Source organism: Oncorhynchus nerka, linkage group LG8, assembly GCF_034236695.1.
Source record: "Oncorhynchus nerka isolate Pitt River linkage group LG8, Oner_Uvic_2.0, whole genome shotgun sequence".
NCBI classification, from domain to species: Eukaryota; Metazoa; Chordata; class Actinopteri; order Salmoniformes; family Salmonidae; genus Oncorhynchus; species Oncorhynchus nerka.
The window spans coordinates 69,391,723-69,411,575 of record NC_088403.1 but is presented as its reverse complement, the minus strand read 5'-3'; the positions used below and the strand labels follow the sequence as shown (position 1 = coordinate 69,411,575).

At 54.0% G+C, this 19,853-nt stretch overlaps 1 protein-coding gene across 1 annotated transcript in view; it reads right to left on the bottom strand.

Annotated features, from left to right (window-relative positions):
- Positions 1–19,853, bottom strand: part of LOC115125400 (FHF complex subunit HOOK-interacting protein 1A-like) — a 136,553-nt gene that overhangs the window by 108,002 nt on the left and 8,698 nt on the right. The window contains exons 3-5 of the mRNA XM_065021164.1: positions 18,286–18,533; positions 955–1,090; positions 550–674 (exon numbers count right to left, since the gene is read on the bottom strand). Coding sequence (XP_064877236.1) covers positions 550–674; positions 955–1,090; positions 18,286–18,390 — 366 coding nt within the window. The 5' untranslated portion in view covers positions 18,391–18,533. The remainder of the gene's footprint in view (positions 1–549; positions 675–954; positions 1,091–18,285; positions 18,534–19,853) is intronic.

Below are 19,853 nucleotides of genomic sequence, written 5' to 3'. Positions count from 1 at the left end.
AAGAGAGAGAGAGAGATGGAGGGGGCAGAGAGAGAGAGATGGAGGGGGCAGAGAGAGAGAGATGAAGAGAGAGAGAGAGATGGAGGGGGCAGAGAGAGAGAGATGGAGGGGGCAGAGAGAGATGGAGGGGGGCAGAGAGAGAGATGGAGGGGGCAGAGAGAGATGGAGGGGGCAGAGAGAGAGATGGAGGGGGCAGAGAGAGATGGAGGGGGCAGAGAGAGAGATGGAGGGGGCAGAGAGAGATGGAGGGGGCAGAGGAGATGGAGGGGGCAGAGAGAGAGATGGAGGGGGCAGAGAGAGAGAGATGGAGGGGGCAGAGAGAGAGATGGAGGGGGGCAGAGAGAGAGAGATGGAGGGGGGCAGAGAGAGAGAGATGGAGGGGGGCAGAGAGAGATTGGGGATAAGCATTATCAATTACTCACCCTGTCACTAAAATAGGGTGGTTTTCCTCTTCATTGCTGTTTTTGGGGGTTTTAAGCTGGGCATCTAAAAAGTACTTGATTGATTGATTGATTGATTGATAAATAACAGGTCAAAAAAAAAAATCACTTGTTCCAGTTTCATATCGTCAGTAAAGTGTCGTCTCAGACTCCAGAGGAACAGTCTCTCCATCACGCCTTCTACAACCACAAACTCTAGGATGGCTCCCATCGCTCCGCCCAGGCCCGGCTCCTAAGGACGGCAAAAACAATACTTCTGTCATTCAGTTATATTTTATAATTAAATTAAATATAATATATATTTTATAATTTATTAGTTTTATGTTGTTCACTTTTCTATTTTAACTGAAATGTTCTATTGTCTATTTATCCGTGTACATCAGTATCTACAGTATGACTGCCATGTTGGTAGCATGGAGGGGGAGCACAGAAATATCTCACATAGAATGGATCTACTGCTTATCAGATGTGGCTTTCAATGAGAATGACAGATCTATAAAAAGTGAACTTTCCTCCTCCATCAACAGGAACAGCATGTGTTCTACGTAGTTCTGTACCGCGCTGGCCTCGTCACCGGGGACAGGACCGAGACGAAGGTAGACACCGGACCGGCTATGGACAGGATCATGTTTCTCCAAGATCTTCACCACCTGAGGGGGGGAGAGAAGGGGAGAGAGGAGAGAGGAGGAGAGAGGAGAGAGGAGGAGAGAGGAGAGAGGGAGGAGGGAGGAGAGAGGGGGAGAGAGGGAGGAGGGAGGAGAGAGGGGGAGAGAGGAGAGAGGGAGGAGAGAGGGGGAGAGAGGAGAGAGGGAGGAGGGAGGAGAGAGGGGAGAGAGGAGAGAGGGAGGAGAGAGGGGGAGGGAGGAGAGAGGGGGGGAGGGAGGAGAGAGGAGGAGAGAGGAGAGAGGGAGGAGAGAGGGGGAGGGAGGAGAGAGGGGGGGAGAGAGGGGGAGGGAGGAGAGAGGGGGAGAGAGGAGAGAGGGGGAGAGAGGGGGAGTGGGGGAGGGAGGGGAGGGAGGAGAGAGGGGGAGAGAGGAGAGAGGGGGAGAGAGGGGGAGGGGGAGGGAGGGAGGAGAGAGGAAAGGGAGGAGAGAGGAGAGAGGGGGAGTGGGAGAGAGGGGGAGAGAGGGGAGAGAGGAGAGAGGGGGAGGGAGGAGAGAGGGGGAGAGAGGGGGAGTGGGGGAGGGAGGAGAGAGGAAAGGGAGGAGAGAGGAGAGAGGGGGAGTGGGGGAGAGAGGAGAGAGGGGAGGGAGGAGAGAGGGGAGGAGAGAGGGAGGAGAGAGGGGGAGAGAGGGAGAGGGGGAGTGGGGGAGGGAGGAGAGAGGAAAGGGAGGAGAGAGGAGAGGGGGAGTGGGAGAGAGGGGGAGAGAGGGGGAGAGAGGAGAGAGGGGGAGGGAGGAGAGAGGGGGAGAGAGGGGGAGTGGGGGAGGGAGGAGAGAGGAAAGGGAGGAGAGAGGAGAGAGGGGGAGTGGGGGAGAGAGGAGAGAGGGGAGAGAGGGGGAGAGAGGAGAGAGGGGAGAGAGGAGAGAGGGGAGGGGAGGAGAGAGGAAAGGGAGGAGAGAGGAGAGAGGGGAGGGGGAGAGAGGAGAGAGGGGGAGAGGGGGAGAGGAGAGAGAGGGGGAGAGAGGAGAGGGGGAGGGGAGAGAGGGGGAGAGAGGAGAGAGGGGGAGGGGGAGAGAGGGGGAGAGAGGGGGAGAGAGGAGAGAGGGGGAGAGAGGAGAGAGGGGAGGGGAGAGAGAGGTACTGAACGGGTTGTTCTAGATCTATTCTTACGGTGTTTATTAGGTTGAATACACATGACTGGTAATTTCCCCCACAATTCAATTCAAATGTGTTTTCTAAACATACATATAGATTTCTGCTCCTGGTCAGTTTGTGAGACACATGGACAGACAGGCTGCCTCTGCTGGGGAGGGAAACAGACAGGCTGCCTCTGCTGGGGAGGGAAACAGACAGGCTGCCTCTGCTGGGGAGGGAAACAGACATGGGGAGGGAAACAGACAGGCTGCCTCTGCTGGGGAGGGAAACAGACATGATGCCTCTGCTGGGGAGGGAAACAGGCATGCTGCCTCTGCTGCCTGAGGTTCAGAGAAACAGGCCTGCCTACCCCTACTGCCTGAGGTTCAGAGAAACAGGCCTGCCTGAACCTACTGCCTGGGGTTCAGAGAAACAGGCCTGCCTGAACCTACTGCCTGGGTTTCAGAGAAACAGGCCTGCCTGACCCTACTGCCTGGGGAAAGAAACAGGCCTGCCTGAACCTACTGCCTGGGGTTCAGAGAAACAGGCCTGCCTGAACCTACTGCCTGGGGTTCAGAGAAACAGGCCTGCCTGAACCTACTGCCTGAGGTTCAGAAAAACAGGCCTGCCTGAACCTACTGCCTGGGGAAAGAAACAGGCCTGCCTGAACCTACTGCCTGGGGAAAGAAACAGGCCTGCCTGAACCTACTGCCTGGGGTTCAGAGAAACAGGCCTGCCTGAACATACTGCCTGAGGTTCAGAGAAACAGGCCTGCCTGAACCTACTGCCTGGGGAAAGAAACAGGCCTGCCTGAACCTACTGCCTGGGGAAAGAAACAGGCCTGCCTGAACCTACTGCCTGGGGTTCAGAGAAACAGGCCTGCCTGAACCTACTGCCTGGGATTCAGAGAAACAAGCCTGCCTGAACCTACTGCCTGAGGTTCAGAGAAACAGGCCTGCCTGAACCTACTGCCTGGGGTTCAGAGAAACAGGCCTGCCTGAACCTACTGCCTGGGTTTCAGAGAAACAGGCCTGCCTGACCCTACTGCCTGGGGAAAGAAACAGGCCTGCCTGAACCTACTGCCTGGGGTTCAGAGAAACAGGCCTGCCTGAACCTACTGCCTAGGGTTCAGAGAAACAGGCCTGCCTGAACCTACTGCCTGGGGTTCAGAGAAACAGGTCTGCCTGAACCTACTGCCTGGGGTTCAGAGAAACAGGCCTGCCTGAACCTACTGCCTGGGGTTCAGAGAAACAGGCCTGCCTGAACCTACTGCCTGAGTTTCAGAGAAACAGGCCTGCCTGAACCTACTGCCTGGGGAGAGAAACAGGCCTGCCTGAACCTACTGCCTGGGGTTCAGAAAAACAGGCCTGCCTGAACCTACTGCCTGGGGTTCAGAGAAACAGGCCTGCCTGAACCTACTGCCTGGGGTTCAAAGAAACAGGCCTGCCTGAACCTACTGCCTGGGGAGAGAAACAGGCCTGCCTGAACCTACTGCCTGGGATTCAGAAAAACAGGCCTGCCTGAACCTACTGCCTGGGGTTCAGAGAAACAGGCCTGCCTGAACCTACTGCCTGGGGTTCAGAGAAACAGGCCTGCCTGAACCTACTGCCTGGGGAGAGAAACAGGCCTGCCTGAACCTACTGCCTGGGGTTCAGAGAAACAGGCCTGCCTGAACCTACTGCCTGGGGTTCAGAGAAACAGGCCTGCCTGAACCTACTGCCTGAGGTTCAGAGAAACAGGCCTGCCTGAACCTACTGCCTGGGAAAGAAACAGGCCTGCCGAACCTACTGCCTGGGGAGAGAAACAGGCCTGCCTGAACCTACTGCCTGGGGTTCAGAGAAACAGGCCTGCCTGAACCTACTGCCTGGGGTTCAGAGAAACAGGCCTGCCTGAACCTACTGCCTGGGGTTCAGAGAAACAGGCCTGCCTGAACCTACTGCCTGGGGTTCAGAGAAACAGGCCTGCCTGAACCTACTGCCTGGGGATCAGAGAAACAGGCCTGCCTGAACCTACTGCCTGAGGTTCAGAGAAACAGGCCTGCCTGAACCTACTGCCTGGGGAAAGAAACATGCCTGCCTGAACCTACTGCCTGGGGTTCAGAGAAACAGGCCTGCCTGAACCTACTTCCTGGGGTTCAGAAAAACAGGCCTGCCTGAACCTACTGCCTGGGGTTCAGAGAAACAGGCCTGCCTGAACCTACTACCTGGGGTTCAGAGAAACAGGCCTGCCTGAACCTACTGCCTGGGGTTCAGAGAAACAGGCCTGCCTGAACTTACTGCCTGGGCAGAGAAACAGGCCTGCCTGAACCTACTGCCTGGGGTTCAGAGAAACAGGCCTGCCTGAACCTACTGCCTGGGGTTTCAGAGAAACAGGCCTGCCTGAACCTACTGCCTGGGGAGAGAAACAGGCCTGCCTGAACCTACTGCCTGGGATTCAGAAAAACAGGCCTGCCTGAACCTACTGCCTGGGGTTCAGAGAAACAGGCCTGCCTGAACCTACTGCCTGGGGTTCAGAGAAACAGGCCTGCCTGAACCTACTGCCTGGGGAGAGAAACAGGCCTGCCTGAACCTACTGCCTGGGGTTCAGAGAAACAGGCCTGCCTGAACCTACTGCCTGGGAAAGAAACAGGCCTGCCTGAACCTACTGCCTGGGGAGAGAAACAGGCCTGCCTGAACCTACTGCCTGGGGTTCAGAGAAACAGGCCTGCCTGAACCTACTGCCTGGGGAGAGAAACAGGCCTGCCTGAACCTACTGCCTGGGGTTCAGAGAAACAGGCCTGCCTGAACCTACTGCCTGTGGTTCAGAGAAACAGGCCTGCCTGAACCTACTGCCTGAGGTTCAGAGAAACAGGTTCAGAGAAACAGGCCTGCCTGAACCTACTGCCTGGGAGAGAAACAGGCCTGCCTGAACCTACTGCCTGGGGTTCAGAGAAACAGGCCTGCCTGAACCTACTGCCTGGGGTTCAAAGAAACAGGCCTGCCTGAACCTACTGCCTGGGAAACAGGCCTGCCTGTGCCCGGGGTTAGAGAGAGAAACAGGCCTGCCTGAACCTACTGCCTGGGGTTCAGAGAAACAGGCCTGCCTGAACCTACTGCCTGGGGTTCAGAGAAACAGGCCTGCCTGAACCTACTGCCTGGGGTTCAGAGAAACAGGCCTGCCTGAACCTACTGCCTGGGGTTCAGAGAAACAGGCCTGCCTGAACCTACTGCCCGAGGTTCAGAGAAACAGGCCTGCCTGAACCTACTGCCTGGGAAAGAAACAGGCCTGCCTGAACCTACTGCCTGGGGAGAGAAACAGGCCTGCCTGAACCTACTGCCTGGGGTTCAGAGAAACAGGCCTGCCTGAACCTACTGCCTGGGTTTCAGAGAAACAGGCCTGCCTGAACCTACTGCCTGGGGTGAACCTCACTGCCTGGGGAGAAACAGGCCTGCCTGAACCTACTGCCTGGGGTTCAGAGAAACAGGCCTGCCTGAACCTACTGCCTGGGGTTCAGAGAAACAGGCCTGCCTGAACCTACTGCCTGGGGTTCAGAGAAACAGGCCTGCCTGAACCTACTGCCTGGGGAAAGAAACAGGCCTGCCTGAACCTACTGCCTGGGGTTCAGAGAAACAGGCCTGCCTGAACCTACTGCCTGGGGTTCAGAGAAACAGGCCTGCCTGAACCTACTGCCTGGGGTTCAGAGAAACAGGCCTGCCTGAACCTACTGCCTGGGGTTCAGAGAAACAGGCCTGCCTGAACCTACTGCCTGGGGTTCAGAGAAACAGGCCTGCCTGAACCTACTGCCTGGGGTTCAGAGAAACAGGCCTGCCTGAACCTACTGCCTGGGGAGAGAAACAGGCCTGAACCCTGCCTGGGGAAAGAAACAGGCCTGCCTGAACCTACTGCCTGGGGTTCAGAGAAACAGCCCTGCCTGAACCTACTGCCTGGGGTTCAGAGAAACAGGCCTGCCTGAACCTACTGCCTGGGTTTCAGAGAAACAGGCCTGCCTGAACCTACTGCCTGGGGTTCAGAGAAACAGGCCTGCCTGAACCTACTGCCTGGGGTTCAGAGAAACAGGCCTGCCTGAACCTACTGCCTGGGGTTCAGAGAAACAGGCCTGCCTGAACCTACTGCCTGGGGTTCAGAGAAACAGGCCTGCCTGAACCTACTGCCTGGGGTTCAGAGAAACAGGCCTGCCTGAACCTACTGCCTGGGGTTCAGAGAAACAGGCCTGCCTGAACCTACTGCCTGGGGTTCAGAGAAACAGGCCTGCCTGAACCTACTGCCTGGGGTTCAGAGAAACAGGCCTGCCTGAACCTACTGCCTGGGGTTCAGAGAAACAGGCCTGCCTGAACCTACTGCCTGGGGTTCAGAGAAACAGGCCTGCCTGAACCTACTGCCTGGGGTTCAGAGAAACAGGCCTGCCTGAACCTACTGCCTGGGGTTCAGAGAAACAGGCCTGCCTGAACCTACTGCCTGGGGTTCAGAGAAACAGGCCTGCCTGACCCTACTGCCTGGGGTTCAGAGAAACAGGCCTGCCTGAACCTACTGCCTGGGGTTCAGAGAAACAGGCCTGCCTGACCCTACTGCCTGGGGTTCAGAGAAACAGCCCTCCTCTAATTCTACTAATGTACAACACTAACAAAGTTAACTTTAAACTCTCCAAAATGAGCCCAATATAACCGTTACCGACTATCAGTCATTTTGAGAAATACCGCTCACACACAAGATGCACATCTCCTTACTTCACAATAGAAACTTTCTTCATTTGAATAATATCCTCGACTATATAATTCTTATTGGTTATGAATTGACCATGTGACTTCTTCTTCGTTTGTTACAAGTTATCTTCCAGAGTTACGGGAATGTTAAGAAGAAGAGAGAGGAGCTACCACTCTTTTATCTTTACAAGCCTTGTGCAACTTGTTTTCTCTTCTCAAACCACGTCCTCTGGTATCAGGGCCAAACCACGTCCTCTGGTATCAGGGCCAAACCACATCCTCTGGTATCAGGGCCAAACCACGTCCTCTGGTATCAGGGCCAAACCACATCCTCTGGTATCAGGGCCAAACCACGTCCTCTGGTATCAGGGCCAAACCACGTCCTCTGGTATCAGGGCCAAACCACGTCCTCTGGTATCAGGGCCAAACCCCATCTGGTATCAGGGCCAAACCACGTCCTCTGGTATCAGGGCCAAACCACGTCCTCTGGTATCAGGGCCAAACCACATCCTCTGGTATCAGGGCCAAACCACATCCTCTGGTATCAGGGCCAAACCACATCCTCTGGTATCAGGGCCAAACCACGTCCTCTGGTATCAGGGCCAAACCACGTCCTCTGGTATCAGGGCCAAACCACGTCCTCTGGTATCAGGCCAAACCACGTCCTCTGGTATCAGGGCCAAACCACGTCCTCTGGTATCAGGGCCAAACCACATCCTCTGGTATCAGGGCCAAACCACGTCCTCTGGTATCAGGGCCAAACCACGTCCTCTGGTATCAGGGCCAAACCACGTCCTCTGGTATCAGGGCCAAACCACGTCCTCTGGTATCAGGGCCAAAAACCACATCCTCTGGTATCAGGGCCAAACCACGTCCTCTGGTATCAGGGGTCCTCAAACCAAACGTCCTCTGGTATCAGGGCCAAACCACATCCTCTGGTATCAGGGCCAAACCAATCAGGGCCAAACCACGTCCTCTGGTATCAGGGCCAAACCACATCCTCTGGTATCAGGGCCAAAACGTCCTCTGGTATCAGGGCCAAACGACATCCTCTGGTATCAGGGCCAAACCACGTCTTCTGGTATCAGGGCCAAACCACGTCCTCTGGTATCAGGGCCAAACCACATCCTCTGGTATCAGGGCCAAACCACATCCTCTGGTATCAGGGCCAAACCACGTCCTCTGGTATCAGGGCCAAACCACGTCCTCTGGTATCAGGGCCAAACCACATCCTCTGGTATCAGGGCCAAACCACATCCTCTGGTATCAGGGCCAAACCACGTCCTCTGGTATCAGGGCCAAACCACGTCCTCTGGTATCAGGGCCAAACCACGTCCTCTGGTATCAGGGCCAAACCACATCCTCTGGTATCAGGGCCAAACCACGTCCTCTGGTATCAGGGCCAAACCACATCCTCTGGTATCAGGGCCAAACCACGTCCTCTGGTATCAGGCCAAACCACATCCTCTGGTATCAGGGCCAAACCACATCCTCTGGTATCAGGGCCAAACCACATCCTCTGGTATCAGGGCAAACCACATCCTCTGGTATCAGGGCCAAACCACGTCCTCTGGTATCAGGGCCAAAATCCAAACATCCTCTGGTATCAGGGCCAAACCACGTCCTCTGGTATCAGGGCCAAACCACATCCTCTGGTATCAGGGCCAAACCACGTCCTCTGGTATCAGGGCCAAACCACATCCTCTGGTATCAGGGCCAAACCACATCCTCTGGTATCAGGGCCAAACCACGTCCTCTGGTATCAGGGCCAAACCACGTCCTCTGGTATCAGGGCCAAACCACGTCCTCTGGTATCAGGCCAAACCACAAACCACGTCCTCTGGTATCAGGGCCAAACCACATCCTCTGGTATCAGGGCCAAACCACGTCCTCTGGTATCAGGCCAAACCACATCCTCTGGTATCAGGGCCAAACCACATCCTCTGGTATCAGGGCCAAACCACATCCTCTGGTATCAGGGCAAACCACATCCTCTGGTATCAGGGCCAAACCACGTCCTCTGGTATCAGGGCCAAACCACGTCCTCTGGTATCAGGGCCAAACCACGTCCTCTGGTATCAGGGCCAAACCACGTCCTCTGGTATCAGGGCCAAACCACATCCTCTGGTATCAGGGCCAAACCACATCCTCTGGTATCAGGGCCAAACCACGTCCTCTGGTATCAGGGCCAAACCACATCCTCTGGTATCAGGGCCAAACCACGTCCTCTGGTATCAGGGCCAAACCACGTCCTCTGGTATCAGGGCCAAACCACGTCCTCTGGTATCAGGGCCAAACCACGTCCTCTGGTATCAGGGCCAAACCACATCCTCTGGTATCAGGGCCAAACCACATCCTCTGGTAACCACATCCTCTGGTATCAGGGCCAAACCACGTCCTCTGGTATCAGGGCCAAACCACATCCTCTGGTATCAGGGCCAAACCACGTCCTCTGGTATCAGGGCCAAACCACGTCCTCTGGTATCAGGGCCAAACCACATCCTCTGGTATCAGGGCCAAACCACATCCTCTGGTATCAGGGCCAAACCACGTCCTCTGGTATCAGGGCCAAACCACGTCCTCTGGTATCAGGGCCAAACCACGTCATCTGGTATCAGGGCCAAACCACATCCTCTGGTATCAGGGCCAAACCACATCCTCTGGTATCAAGGCCAAACCACGTCCTCTGGTATCAGGGCCAAACCACATCCTCTGGTATCAAGGCCAAACCACGCCCTCTGGTATCAGGGCCAAACCACGTCCTCTGGTATCAGGGCCAAACCACATCCTCTGGTATCAGGGCCAAACCACGTCCTCTGGTATCAGGGCCAAACCACATCCTCTGGTATCAGGGCCAAACCACATCCTCTGGTATCAAGGCCAAACCACATCCTCTGGTATCAGGGCCAAACCACATCCTCTGGTATCAGGGCCAAACCACATCCTCTGGTATCAGGGCCAAACCACGTCCTCTGGTATCAGGGCCAAACCACGTCCTCTGGTATCAGGGCCAAACCACATCCTCTGGTATCAGGGCCAAACCACGTCCTCTGGTATCAGGGCCAAACCACGTCCTCTGGTATCAGGGCCAAACCACGTCCTCTGGTATCAGGGCCAAACCACGTCCTCTGGTATCAGGGCCAAACCACGTCCTCTGGTATCAGGGCCAAACCACGTCCTCTGGTATCAGGGCCAAACCACGTCCTCTGGTATCAGGGCCAAACCACGTCCTCTGGTATCAGGGCCAAACCACATCCTCTGGTATCAGGGCCAAACCACGTCCTCTGGTATCAGGGCCAAACCACATCCTCTGATATCAGGGCCAAACCACGTCCTCTGGTATCAGGGCCAAACCACATCCTCTGATATCAGGGCCAAACCACGTCCTCTGGTATCAGGGCAAACCACGTCCTCTGGTATCAGGCCAAACCATGTCCTCTGGTATCAGGCCAAACCACGTCCTCTGGTATCAGGGCCAAACCACGTCCTCTGGTATCAGGGCCAAACCACGTCCTCTGGTATCAGAGCCAAACCACGTCCTCTGGTATCAGGGCCAAACCACATCCTCTGGTATCAGGGCCAAACCACGTCCTCTGGTATCAGGGCCAAACCACATCCTCTGGTATTAGGGCCAAACCACGTCCTCTGGTATCAGGGCCAAACCACATCCTCTGGTATCAGGGTCAAACCACGTCCTCTGGTATCAGGGCAAACCACATCTGGTATCAGGGCCAAACCACGTCCTCTGGTATCAGGGCCAAACCACATCCTCTGGTATTAGGGCCAAACCACGTCCTCTGGTATCAGGGCCAAACCACATCCTCTGGTATCAGGGCCAAACCACGTCCTCTGGTATCAGGGCCAAACCACGTCCTCTGGTATCAGGGCCAAACCACATCCTCTGGTATCAGGGCCAAACCACGTCCTCTGGTATCAGGGCCAAACCACGTCCTCTGGTATCAGGGCCAAACCACATCCTCTGGTATCAGGGCCAAACCACGTCCTCTGGTATCAGGGCCAAACCACATCTGGTATCAGGGCCAAACCACATCCTCTGGTATCAGGGCCAAACCACGTCCTCTGGTATCAGGGCCAAACCACGTCCTCTGGTATCAGGGCCAAACCACATCCTCTGGTATCAGGGCCAAACCACATCCTCTGGTATCAGGGCCAAACCACGTCCTCTGGTATCAGGGCCAAACCACGTCCTCTGGTATCAGGGCCAAACCACGTCATCTGGTATCAAGGCCAAACCACGTCCTCTGGTATCAGGGCCAAACCACATCCTCTGGTATCAAGGCCAAACCACGTCCTCTGGTATCAGGGCCAAACCACGTCCTCTGGTATCAAGGCCAAACCACGTCCTCTGGTATCAGGGCCAAACCACGTCCTCTGGTATCAGGGCCAAACCACATCCTCTGGTATCAGGGCCAAACCACGTCCTCTGGTATCAGGGCCAAACCACATCCTCTGGTATCAGGGCCAAACCACATCCTCTGGTATCAAGGCCAAACCACATCCTCTGGTATCAGGGCCAAACCACATCCTCTGGTATCAGGGCCAAACCACGTCCTCTGGTATCAGGGCCAAACCACGTCCTCTGGTATCAGGGCCAAACCACGTCCTCTGGTATCAGGGCCAAACCACGTCCTCTGGTATCAGGGCCAAACCACGTCCTCTGGTATCAGGGCCAAACCACGTCCTCTGGTATCAGGGCCAAACCACGTCCTCTGGTATCAGGGCCAAACCACGTCCTCTGGTATCAGGGCCAAACCACATCCTCTGGTATCAGGGCCAAACCACGTCCTCTGGTATCAGGGCCAAACCACGTCCTCTGATATCAGGGCCAAACCACGTCCTCTGGTATCAGGGCCAAACCACATCCTCTGATATCAGGGCCAATCCACGTCCTCTGGTATCAGGGCAAACCACGTCCTCTGGTATCAGGCCAAACCACGTCCTCTGGTATCAGGCCAAACCACGTCCTCTGGTATCAGGGCCAAACCACGTCCTCTGGTATCAGGGCCAAACCACGTCCTCTGGTATCAGGGCCAAACCACGTCCTCTGGTATCAGGGCCAAACCACGTCCTCTGGTATCAGGGCCAAACCACATCCTCTGGTATCAGGGCCAAACCACGTCCTCTGGTATCAGGGCCAAACCACATCCTCTGGTATTAGGGCCAAACCACGTCCTCTGGTATCAGGGCCAAACCACATCCTCTGGTATCAGGGTCAAACCACGTCCTCTGGTATCAGGGCAAACCACATCTGGTATCAGGGCCAAACCACGTCCTCTGGTATCAGGGCCAAACCACATCCTCTGGTATTAGGGCCAAACCACGTCCTCTGGTATCAGGGCCAAACCACATCCTCTGGTATTAGGGCCAAACCACGTCCTCTGGTATCAGGGCCAAACCACATCCTCTGGTATCAGGGCCAAACCACGTCCTCTGGTATCAGGGCAAACCACGTCCTCTGGTATCAGGGCCAAACCACGTCCTCTGGTATCAGGGCCAAACCACATCCTCTGGTATCAGGGCAAACCACATCTGGTATCAGGGCCAAACCACGTCCTCTGGTATCAGGCCAAACCACGTCCTCTGGTATCAGGGCCAAACCACGTCCTCTGAGGACCGAGGCCAAACCACGTCCTCTGGTATCAGGGCCAAACCCCATCTGGTATCAGGGCCAAACCACATCCTCTGGTATCAGGGCCAAACACCATCTGGTATCAGGGCCAAACCACATCCTCTGGTATCAGGGCCAAACCCCATCTGGTATCAGGGCCAAACCACATCCTCTGGTATCAGGGCCAAACCCCATCTGGTATCAGGGCCAAACCACATCTGGTATCAGGGCCAAACCACGTCCTCTGATATCAGGGCCAAACCACATCCTCTGGTATCAGGGCCAAACCACATCCTCTGGTATCAGGGCAAACCACGTCCTCTGGTATCAGGGCCAAACCCCATCTGGTATCAGGGCAAACCACATCCTCTGGTATCAGGGCAAACCACATCCTCTGGCATCAGGGCCAAACCCCATCTGGTATCAGGGCCAAACCACATCCTCTGGTATCAGGGCAAACCACATCTGGTATCAGGGCCAAACCACATCCTCTGGTATCAGGGCAAACCACATCCTCTGGTATCAGGGCCAAACCACATCCTCTGGTATCAGGGCAAACCACATCCTCTGGTATCAGGGCAAACCACATCTGGTATCAGGGCCAAACCACATCTGGTATCAGGGCCAAACCACATCTGGTATCAGGGCAAACCACATCCTCTGGTATCAGGGCAAACCACATCTGGTATCAGGGCAAACCACGTCCTCTGATATCAGGGCAAACCACATCCTCTGGTATCAGGGCCAAACCACATCCTCTGGTATCAGGGCCAAACCACATCCTCTGGTATCAGGGCCAAACCACGTCCTCTCGTATCAGGGCAAACCACATCCTCTGGTATCAGGGCCAAACCACATCCTCTGGTATCAGGGCCAAACCACGTCCTCTGGTATCAGGGCAAACCACATCTGGTATCAGGGCCAAACCACATCCTCTGGTATCAGGGCCAAACCACGTCCTCTGGTATCAGGGCCAAACCACATCCTCTGGTATCAGGGCAAACCACATCCTCTGGTATCAGGGCCAAACCACATCCTCTGGTATCAGGGCAAACCACGTCCTCTGGTATCAGGGCCAAACCCCATCTGGTATCAGGGCAAACCACATCCTCTGGTATCAGGGCAAACCACATCTGGTATCAGGGCCAAACCACATCCTCTGGTATCAGGGCAAACCACATCCTCTGGTATCAGGGCCAAACCACATCCTCTGGTATCAGGGCAAACCACATCCTCTGGTATCAGGGCAAACCACATCTGGTATCAGGGCAAACCACATCCTCTGGTATCAGGGCAAACCACATCTGGTATCAGGGCAAACCACGTCCTCTGATATCAGGGCAAACCACATCCTCTGGTATCAGGGCCAAACCACATCCTCTGGTATCAGGGCCAAACCACGTCCTCTGGTATCAGGGCCAAACCACGTCCTCTGGTATCAGGGCCAAACCACATCCTCTGGTATCAGGGCCAAACCACGTCCTCTGGTATCAGGGCCAAACCACATCCTCTGATATCAGGGCCAAACCACGTCCTCTGGTATCAGGGCCAAACCACATCCTCTGATATCAGGGCCAAACCACGTCCTCTGGTATCAGGGCAAACCACGTCCTCTGGTATCAGGCCAAACCACGTCCTCTGGTATCAGGCCAAACCACGTCCTCTGGTATCAGGGCCAAACCACGTCCTCTGGTATCAGGGCCAAACCACGTCCTCTGGTATCAGGGCCAAACCACGTCCTCTGGTATCAGGGCCAAACCACGTCCTCTGGTATCAGGGCCAAACCACATCCTCTGGTATCAGGGCCAAACCACGTCCTCTGGTATCAGGGCCAAACCACATCCTCTGGTATTAGGGCCAAACCACGTCCTCTGGTATCAGGGCCAAACCACATCCTCTGGTATCAGGGTCAAACCACGTCCTCTGGTATCAGGGCAAACCACATCTGGTATCAGGGCCAAACCACGTCCTCTGGTATCAGGGCCAAACCACATCCTCTGGTATTAGGGCCAAACCACGTCCTCTGGTATCAGGGCCAAACCACATCCTCTGGTATTAGGGCCAAACCACGTCCTCTGGTATCAGGGCCAAACCACATCCTCTGGTATCAGGGCCAAACCACGTCCTCTGGTATCAGGGCAAACCACGTCCTCTGGTATCAGGGCCAAACCACGTCCTCTGGTATCAGGGCCAAACCACATCCTCTGGTATCAGGGCAAACCACATCTGGTATCAGGGCCAAACCACGTCCTCTGGTATCAGGCCAAACCACGTCCTCTGGTATCAGGGCCAAACCACGTCCTCTGAGGACCGAGGCCAAACCACGTCCTCTGGTATCAGGGCCAAACCCCATCTGGTATCAGGGCCAAACCACATCCTCTGGTATCAGGGCCAAACCCCATCTGGTATCAGGGCCAAACCACATCCTCTGGTATCAGGGCCAAACCCCATCTGGTATCAGGGCCAAACCACATCCTCTGGTATCAGGGCCAAACCCCATCTGGTATCAGGGCCAAACCACATCTGGTATCAGGGCCAAACCACGTCCTCTGATATCAGGGCCAAACCACATCCTCTGGTATCAGGGCCAAACCACATCCTCTGGTATCAGGGCAAACCACGTCCTCTGGTATCAGGGCCAAACCCCATCTGGTATCAGGGCAAACCACATCCTCTGGTATCAGGGCAAACCACATCCTCTGGCATCAGGGCCAAACCCCATCTGGTATCAGGGCAAACCACATCCTCTGGTATCAGGGCAAACCACATCTGGTATCAGGGCCAAACCACATCCTCTGGTATCAGGGCAAACCACATCCTCTGGTATCAGGGCCAAACCACATCCTCTGGTATCAGGGCAAACCACATCCTCTGGTATCAGGGCAAACCACATCTGGTATCAGGGCCAAACCACATCTGGTATCAGGGCCAAACCACATCTGGTATCAGGGCAAACCACATCCTCTGGTATCAGGGCAAACCACATCTGGTATCAGGGCAAACCACGTCCTCTGATATCAGGGCAAACCACATCCTCTGGTATCAGGGCCAAACCACATCCTCTGGTATCAGGGCCAAACCACATCCTCTGGTATCAGGGCCAAACCACGTCCTCTCGTATCAGGGCAAACCACATCCTCTGGTATCAGGGCCAAACCACATCCTCTGGTATCAGGGCCAAACCACGTCCTCTGGTATCAGGGCAAACCACATCTGGTATCAGGGCCAAACCACATCCTCTGGTATCAGGGCCAAACCACGTCCTCTGGTATCAGGGCCAAACCACATCCTCTGGTATCAGGGCAAACCACATCCTCTGGTATCAGGGCCAAACCACATCCTCTGGTATCAGGGCAAACCACGTCCTCTGGTATCAGGGCCAAACCCCATCTGGTATCAGGGCAAACCACATCCTCTGGTATCAGGGCAAACCACATCTGGTATCAGGGCCAAACCACATCCTCTGGTATCAGGGCAAACCACATCCTCTGGTATCAGGGCCAAACCACATCCTCTGGTATCAGGGCAAACCACATCTGGTATCAGGGCAAACCACATCTGGTATCAGGGCAAACCACATCCTCTGGTATCAGGGCAAACCACATCTGGTATCAGGGCAAACCACGTCCTCTGATATCAGGGCAAACCACATCCTCTGGTATCAGGGCCAAACCACATCCTCTGGTATCAGGGCCAAACCACATCCTCTGGTATCAGGGCCAAACCACGTCCTCTGGTATCAGGGCAAACCACATCCTCTGGTATCAGGGCCAAACCACATCCTCTGGTATCAAGGCCAAACCACATCCTCTGGTATCAGGGCAAACCACATCCTCTGGTATCAGGGCCAAACCACATCCTCTGCTATCAGGGCAAACCACATCCTCTGGTATCAGGGCAAACCACATCTGGTATCAGGGCAAACCACATCCTCTGGTATCAGGGCAAACCACATCCTCTGGTATCAGGGCAAACCACATCCTCTGGTATCAGGGCAAACCACATCTGGTATCAGGGCAAACCACGTCCTCTGATATCAGGGCAAACCACATCCTCTGGTATCAGGGCCAAACCACATCCTCTGGTATCAGGGCCAAACCACATCCTCTGGTATCAGGGCCAAACCACATCCTCTGGTATCAGGGCCAAACCACATCCTCTGGTATCAGGGCCAAACCACGTCCTCTGGTATCAGGGCAAACCACATCCTCTGGTATCAGGGCCAAACCACATCCTCTGGTATCAAGGCCAAACCACATCCTCTGGTATCAGGGCAAACCACATCCTCTGGTATCAGGGCCAAACCACATCCTCTGGTATCAGTGCAAACCACATCCTCTGGTATCAGGGCAAACCACATCTGGTATCAGGGCAAACCACATCCTCTGGTATCAGGGCAAACCACATCCTCTGGTATCAGGGCCAAACCACATCCTCTGGTATCAGGGCCAAACCACATCCTCTGGTATCAGGGCAAACCACATCTGGTATCAGGGCCAAACCACATCCTCTGGTATCAGGGCAAACCACATCCTCTGGTATCAGGGCAAACCACATCCTCTGGTATCAGGGCCAAACCACATCCTCTGGTATCAGGGCCAAACCACATCCTCTGGTATCAGGGCAAACCACATCTGGTATCAGGGCAAACCACATCCTCTGGTATCAGGGCAAACCACATCCTCTGGCATCAGGGCCAAACCACATCCTCTGAGGACCGGGATCAAACCAAAAGCATAATTTGTGTCGGGGAGGATCCAATCATAAAATGAGGAATTGAGTAGTACTATGTAATGTAAAGCCACAGAAAGCCAGGAGCCATGTTGGGACAACATTTTCAAAACCATCCAATTTATCATGGTATATTATTGAGCGGGTCTTCCCGCTAGTCATGAGCCTGGAAGGGTATACTTCCTGCTTTTACTTCCTGGCAAGGGTGCACTTCCTGCTTTTACTTTCTGGCAGGGGTACACTTCCTGCTTTTACTTCCTGGAAAGGGTGCACTTCCTGCTTGTACTTCCTGGCAAGGGTACACTTCCTGCTTTTACTTCCTGGCAAGGGTGCACTTCCTGCTTTTACTTCCTGGCAAGGGTGCACTTCCTGCTTTTACTTCCTGGCAAGGGTACACTTCCTGCTTTTACTTCCTGGCAAGGGTACACTTCCTGCTTTTACTTCCTGGCAAGGGTGCACTTCCTGCTTTGACTTCCTGGCAAGGGTGCACTTCCTGCTTTGACTTCCTGGCAAGGGTGCACTTCCTGCTTTTACTTCCTGGCAAGGGTGCACTTCCTGCTTTTACTTCCTGGCAAGGGTGCACTTCCTGCTTGTACTTCCTGGCAAGGGTACATTTCCTGCTTTTACTTCCTGGCAAGGGTGCACTTCCTGCTTTTACTTCCTGGCAAGGGTGCACTTCATGCTTTTACTTCCTGGCAAGGGTACACTTCATGCTTTTACTTCCTGGCAAGGGTACACTTCCTGCTTTGACTTCCTGGCAAGGGTGCACTTCCTGATTTTACTTCCTGGCAAGGGTGCACTTCCTGCTTTTTCTTCCTGGCAAGGGTACACTCAAAATGACTGCCAGTCCACCCATTATGACATCATTGACTTGAATGGAGAGGCCCTTTCTAGTCATTATATTTCTCTGAGACAGGCAGGTAGACAGACAGACAGACAGACAGACAAGTGTGTACAAGCAGGTAGACAGATAACCAGACAGGTATAGACAGGCAGGTAGACAGGCAGGTAGACAGGTAGACAGTAAGACAGACAGGTGTGTATCTACCTGTGCCCAGTGGTTTCTGAAAACAATCATGCAGGTTTCTGGGTCCACCCCTTTCAGGGACAGTGACTTCTTCCTGTTTCCGTTGGCAACCACAGAGGCCATCATCTTGACTGCTGGACAGGTTGGGCTAAACCATGTCTCGGTGTGGAGTAGGGTGGCAGGGTGGAAGTGGAGAGTGCAGGGGAGGTACTCCTCACTCTCCCCCCAGAATCAGCAACATCTCTGGTGCAGGTTGGCAGATGGGGGGCCTGAGCAGAGGAGAGAGAATCAGCCGAAAAAACACAAACATTTATAACGTTGATATTGGGATAAATAAGTAAGAACATTTCTGTTTGTAATGTTTTGTCTGCTGAGAGAGATGCCCAAACATAAACGCTTGGTTTGCTATCGCTGAAAAGCTTTTTTGAAATCTGACACGCCAGGTGGATTAACAACAAGCTAAGCTGTGTTTTGTGATTTCATGAAAATGAAATATTTTTAGTAATTTAATTTGAATTAATTAGCGGATGTTGACGAAAATTATCCCGCTAAAAGTTTAGGACATGAAGGTCAGTCAATACGGAAAATTTCAAGAACTTTGAAAGTTTCTTCAAATGCAGTCGCAAAAACCATCAAGTGCTATGATGAAACTGGCTCTCATGAGGATCGCTACAGGAAAGGAAGACCCAGAGTTACCTCTGCTGCAGAGGATAAGTTCATTAGAGTTAACTGGCTCTCATGAGGACCACCACAGGAAAGGAATACCCAGAGTTACCTCTGCTGCAATAGAGAAGTTCATTAGAGTTAACTGGCTCTCATGAGGACCACCACAGGAAAGGAAGACCCAGAGTTACCTCTGCTGCAGAGGATAAGTTCATTAGAGTTAACTGGCTCTCATGAGGACCGCCACAGGAAAGGAAGACCCAGAGTTACCTCTGCTGCAATGGAGAAGTTCATTAGAGTTAACTGGCTCTCATGAGGACCACCACAGGAAAGGAAGACCCAGAGTTACCTCTGCTGCAGAGGATAAGTTCATTAGAGTTACCAGCCTCAGAAATGGCAGCCAAATAAATGCTTCACAAAGTTCAAGTAACAGACACATCTCAACATCAACTGTTCAGAGGAGACTGCGTGAATCAGACCTTCATGGTCGAGTTGCTGCAAAGAAACCACTACTAAAGGACACCAATAAGAAGAAGAGACTTGCTTGGGCCAAGAAACACGAGCAATGGACATTAGACCAGTGGAAATCTGTCCTTTGGTCTGATGAGTCCAAATTAGTTCCAACCACCGTGTCTTTGTGAGACGCAGAATAGGTGAATGCATGATCTCAGCTTGTGTGGTTCCCATCGTGAAGCATGGAGGAGGAGGTGTGATGGTGTGGGGGTGCTTTGCTGTTGACACTGTCTGTGATTTATTTAGAATTCAAGGCACACTTAACCTCTTAACCAGCATGGCTACCACAGCATTCTGCAGAGATATGCCATCCCATCTGGTTTGCGCATAGTGGGAATATCATTTGTTTTTCAACAGGACAATGACCCAACACACCTCAGGCTGTGTAAGGGCTATTTGACCAAGAAGGAGAG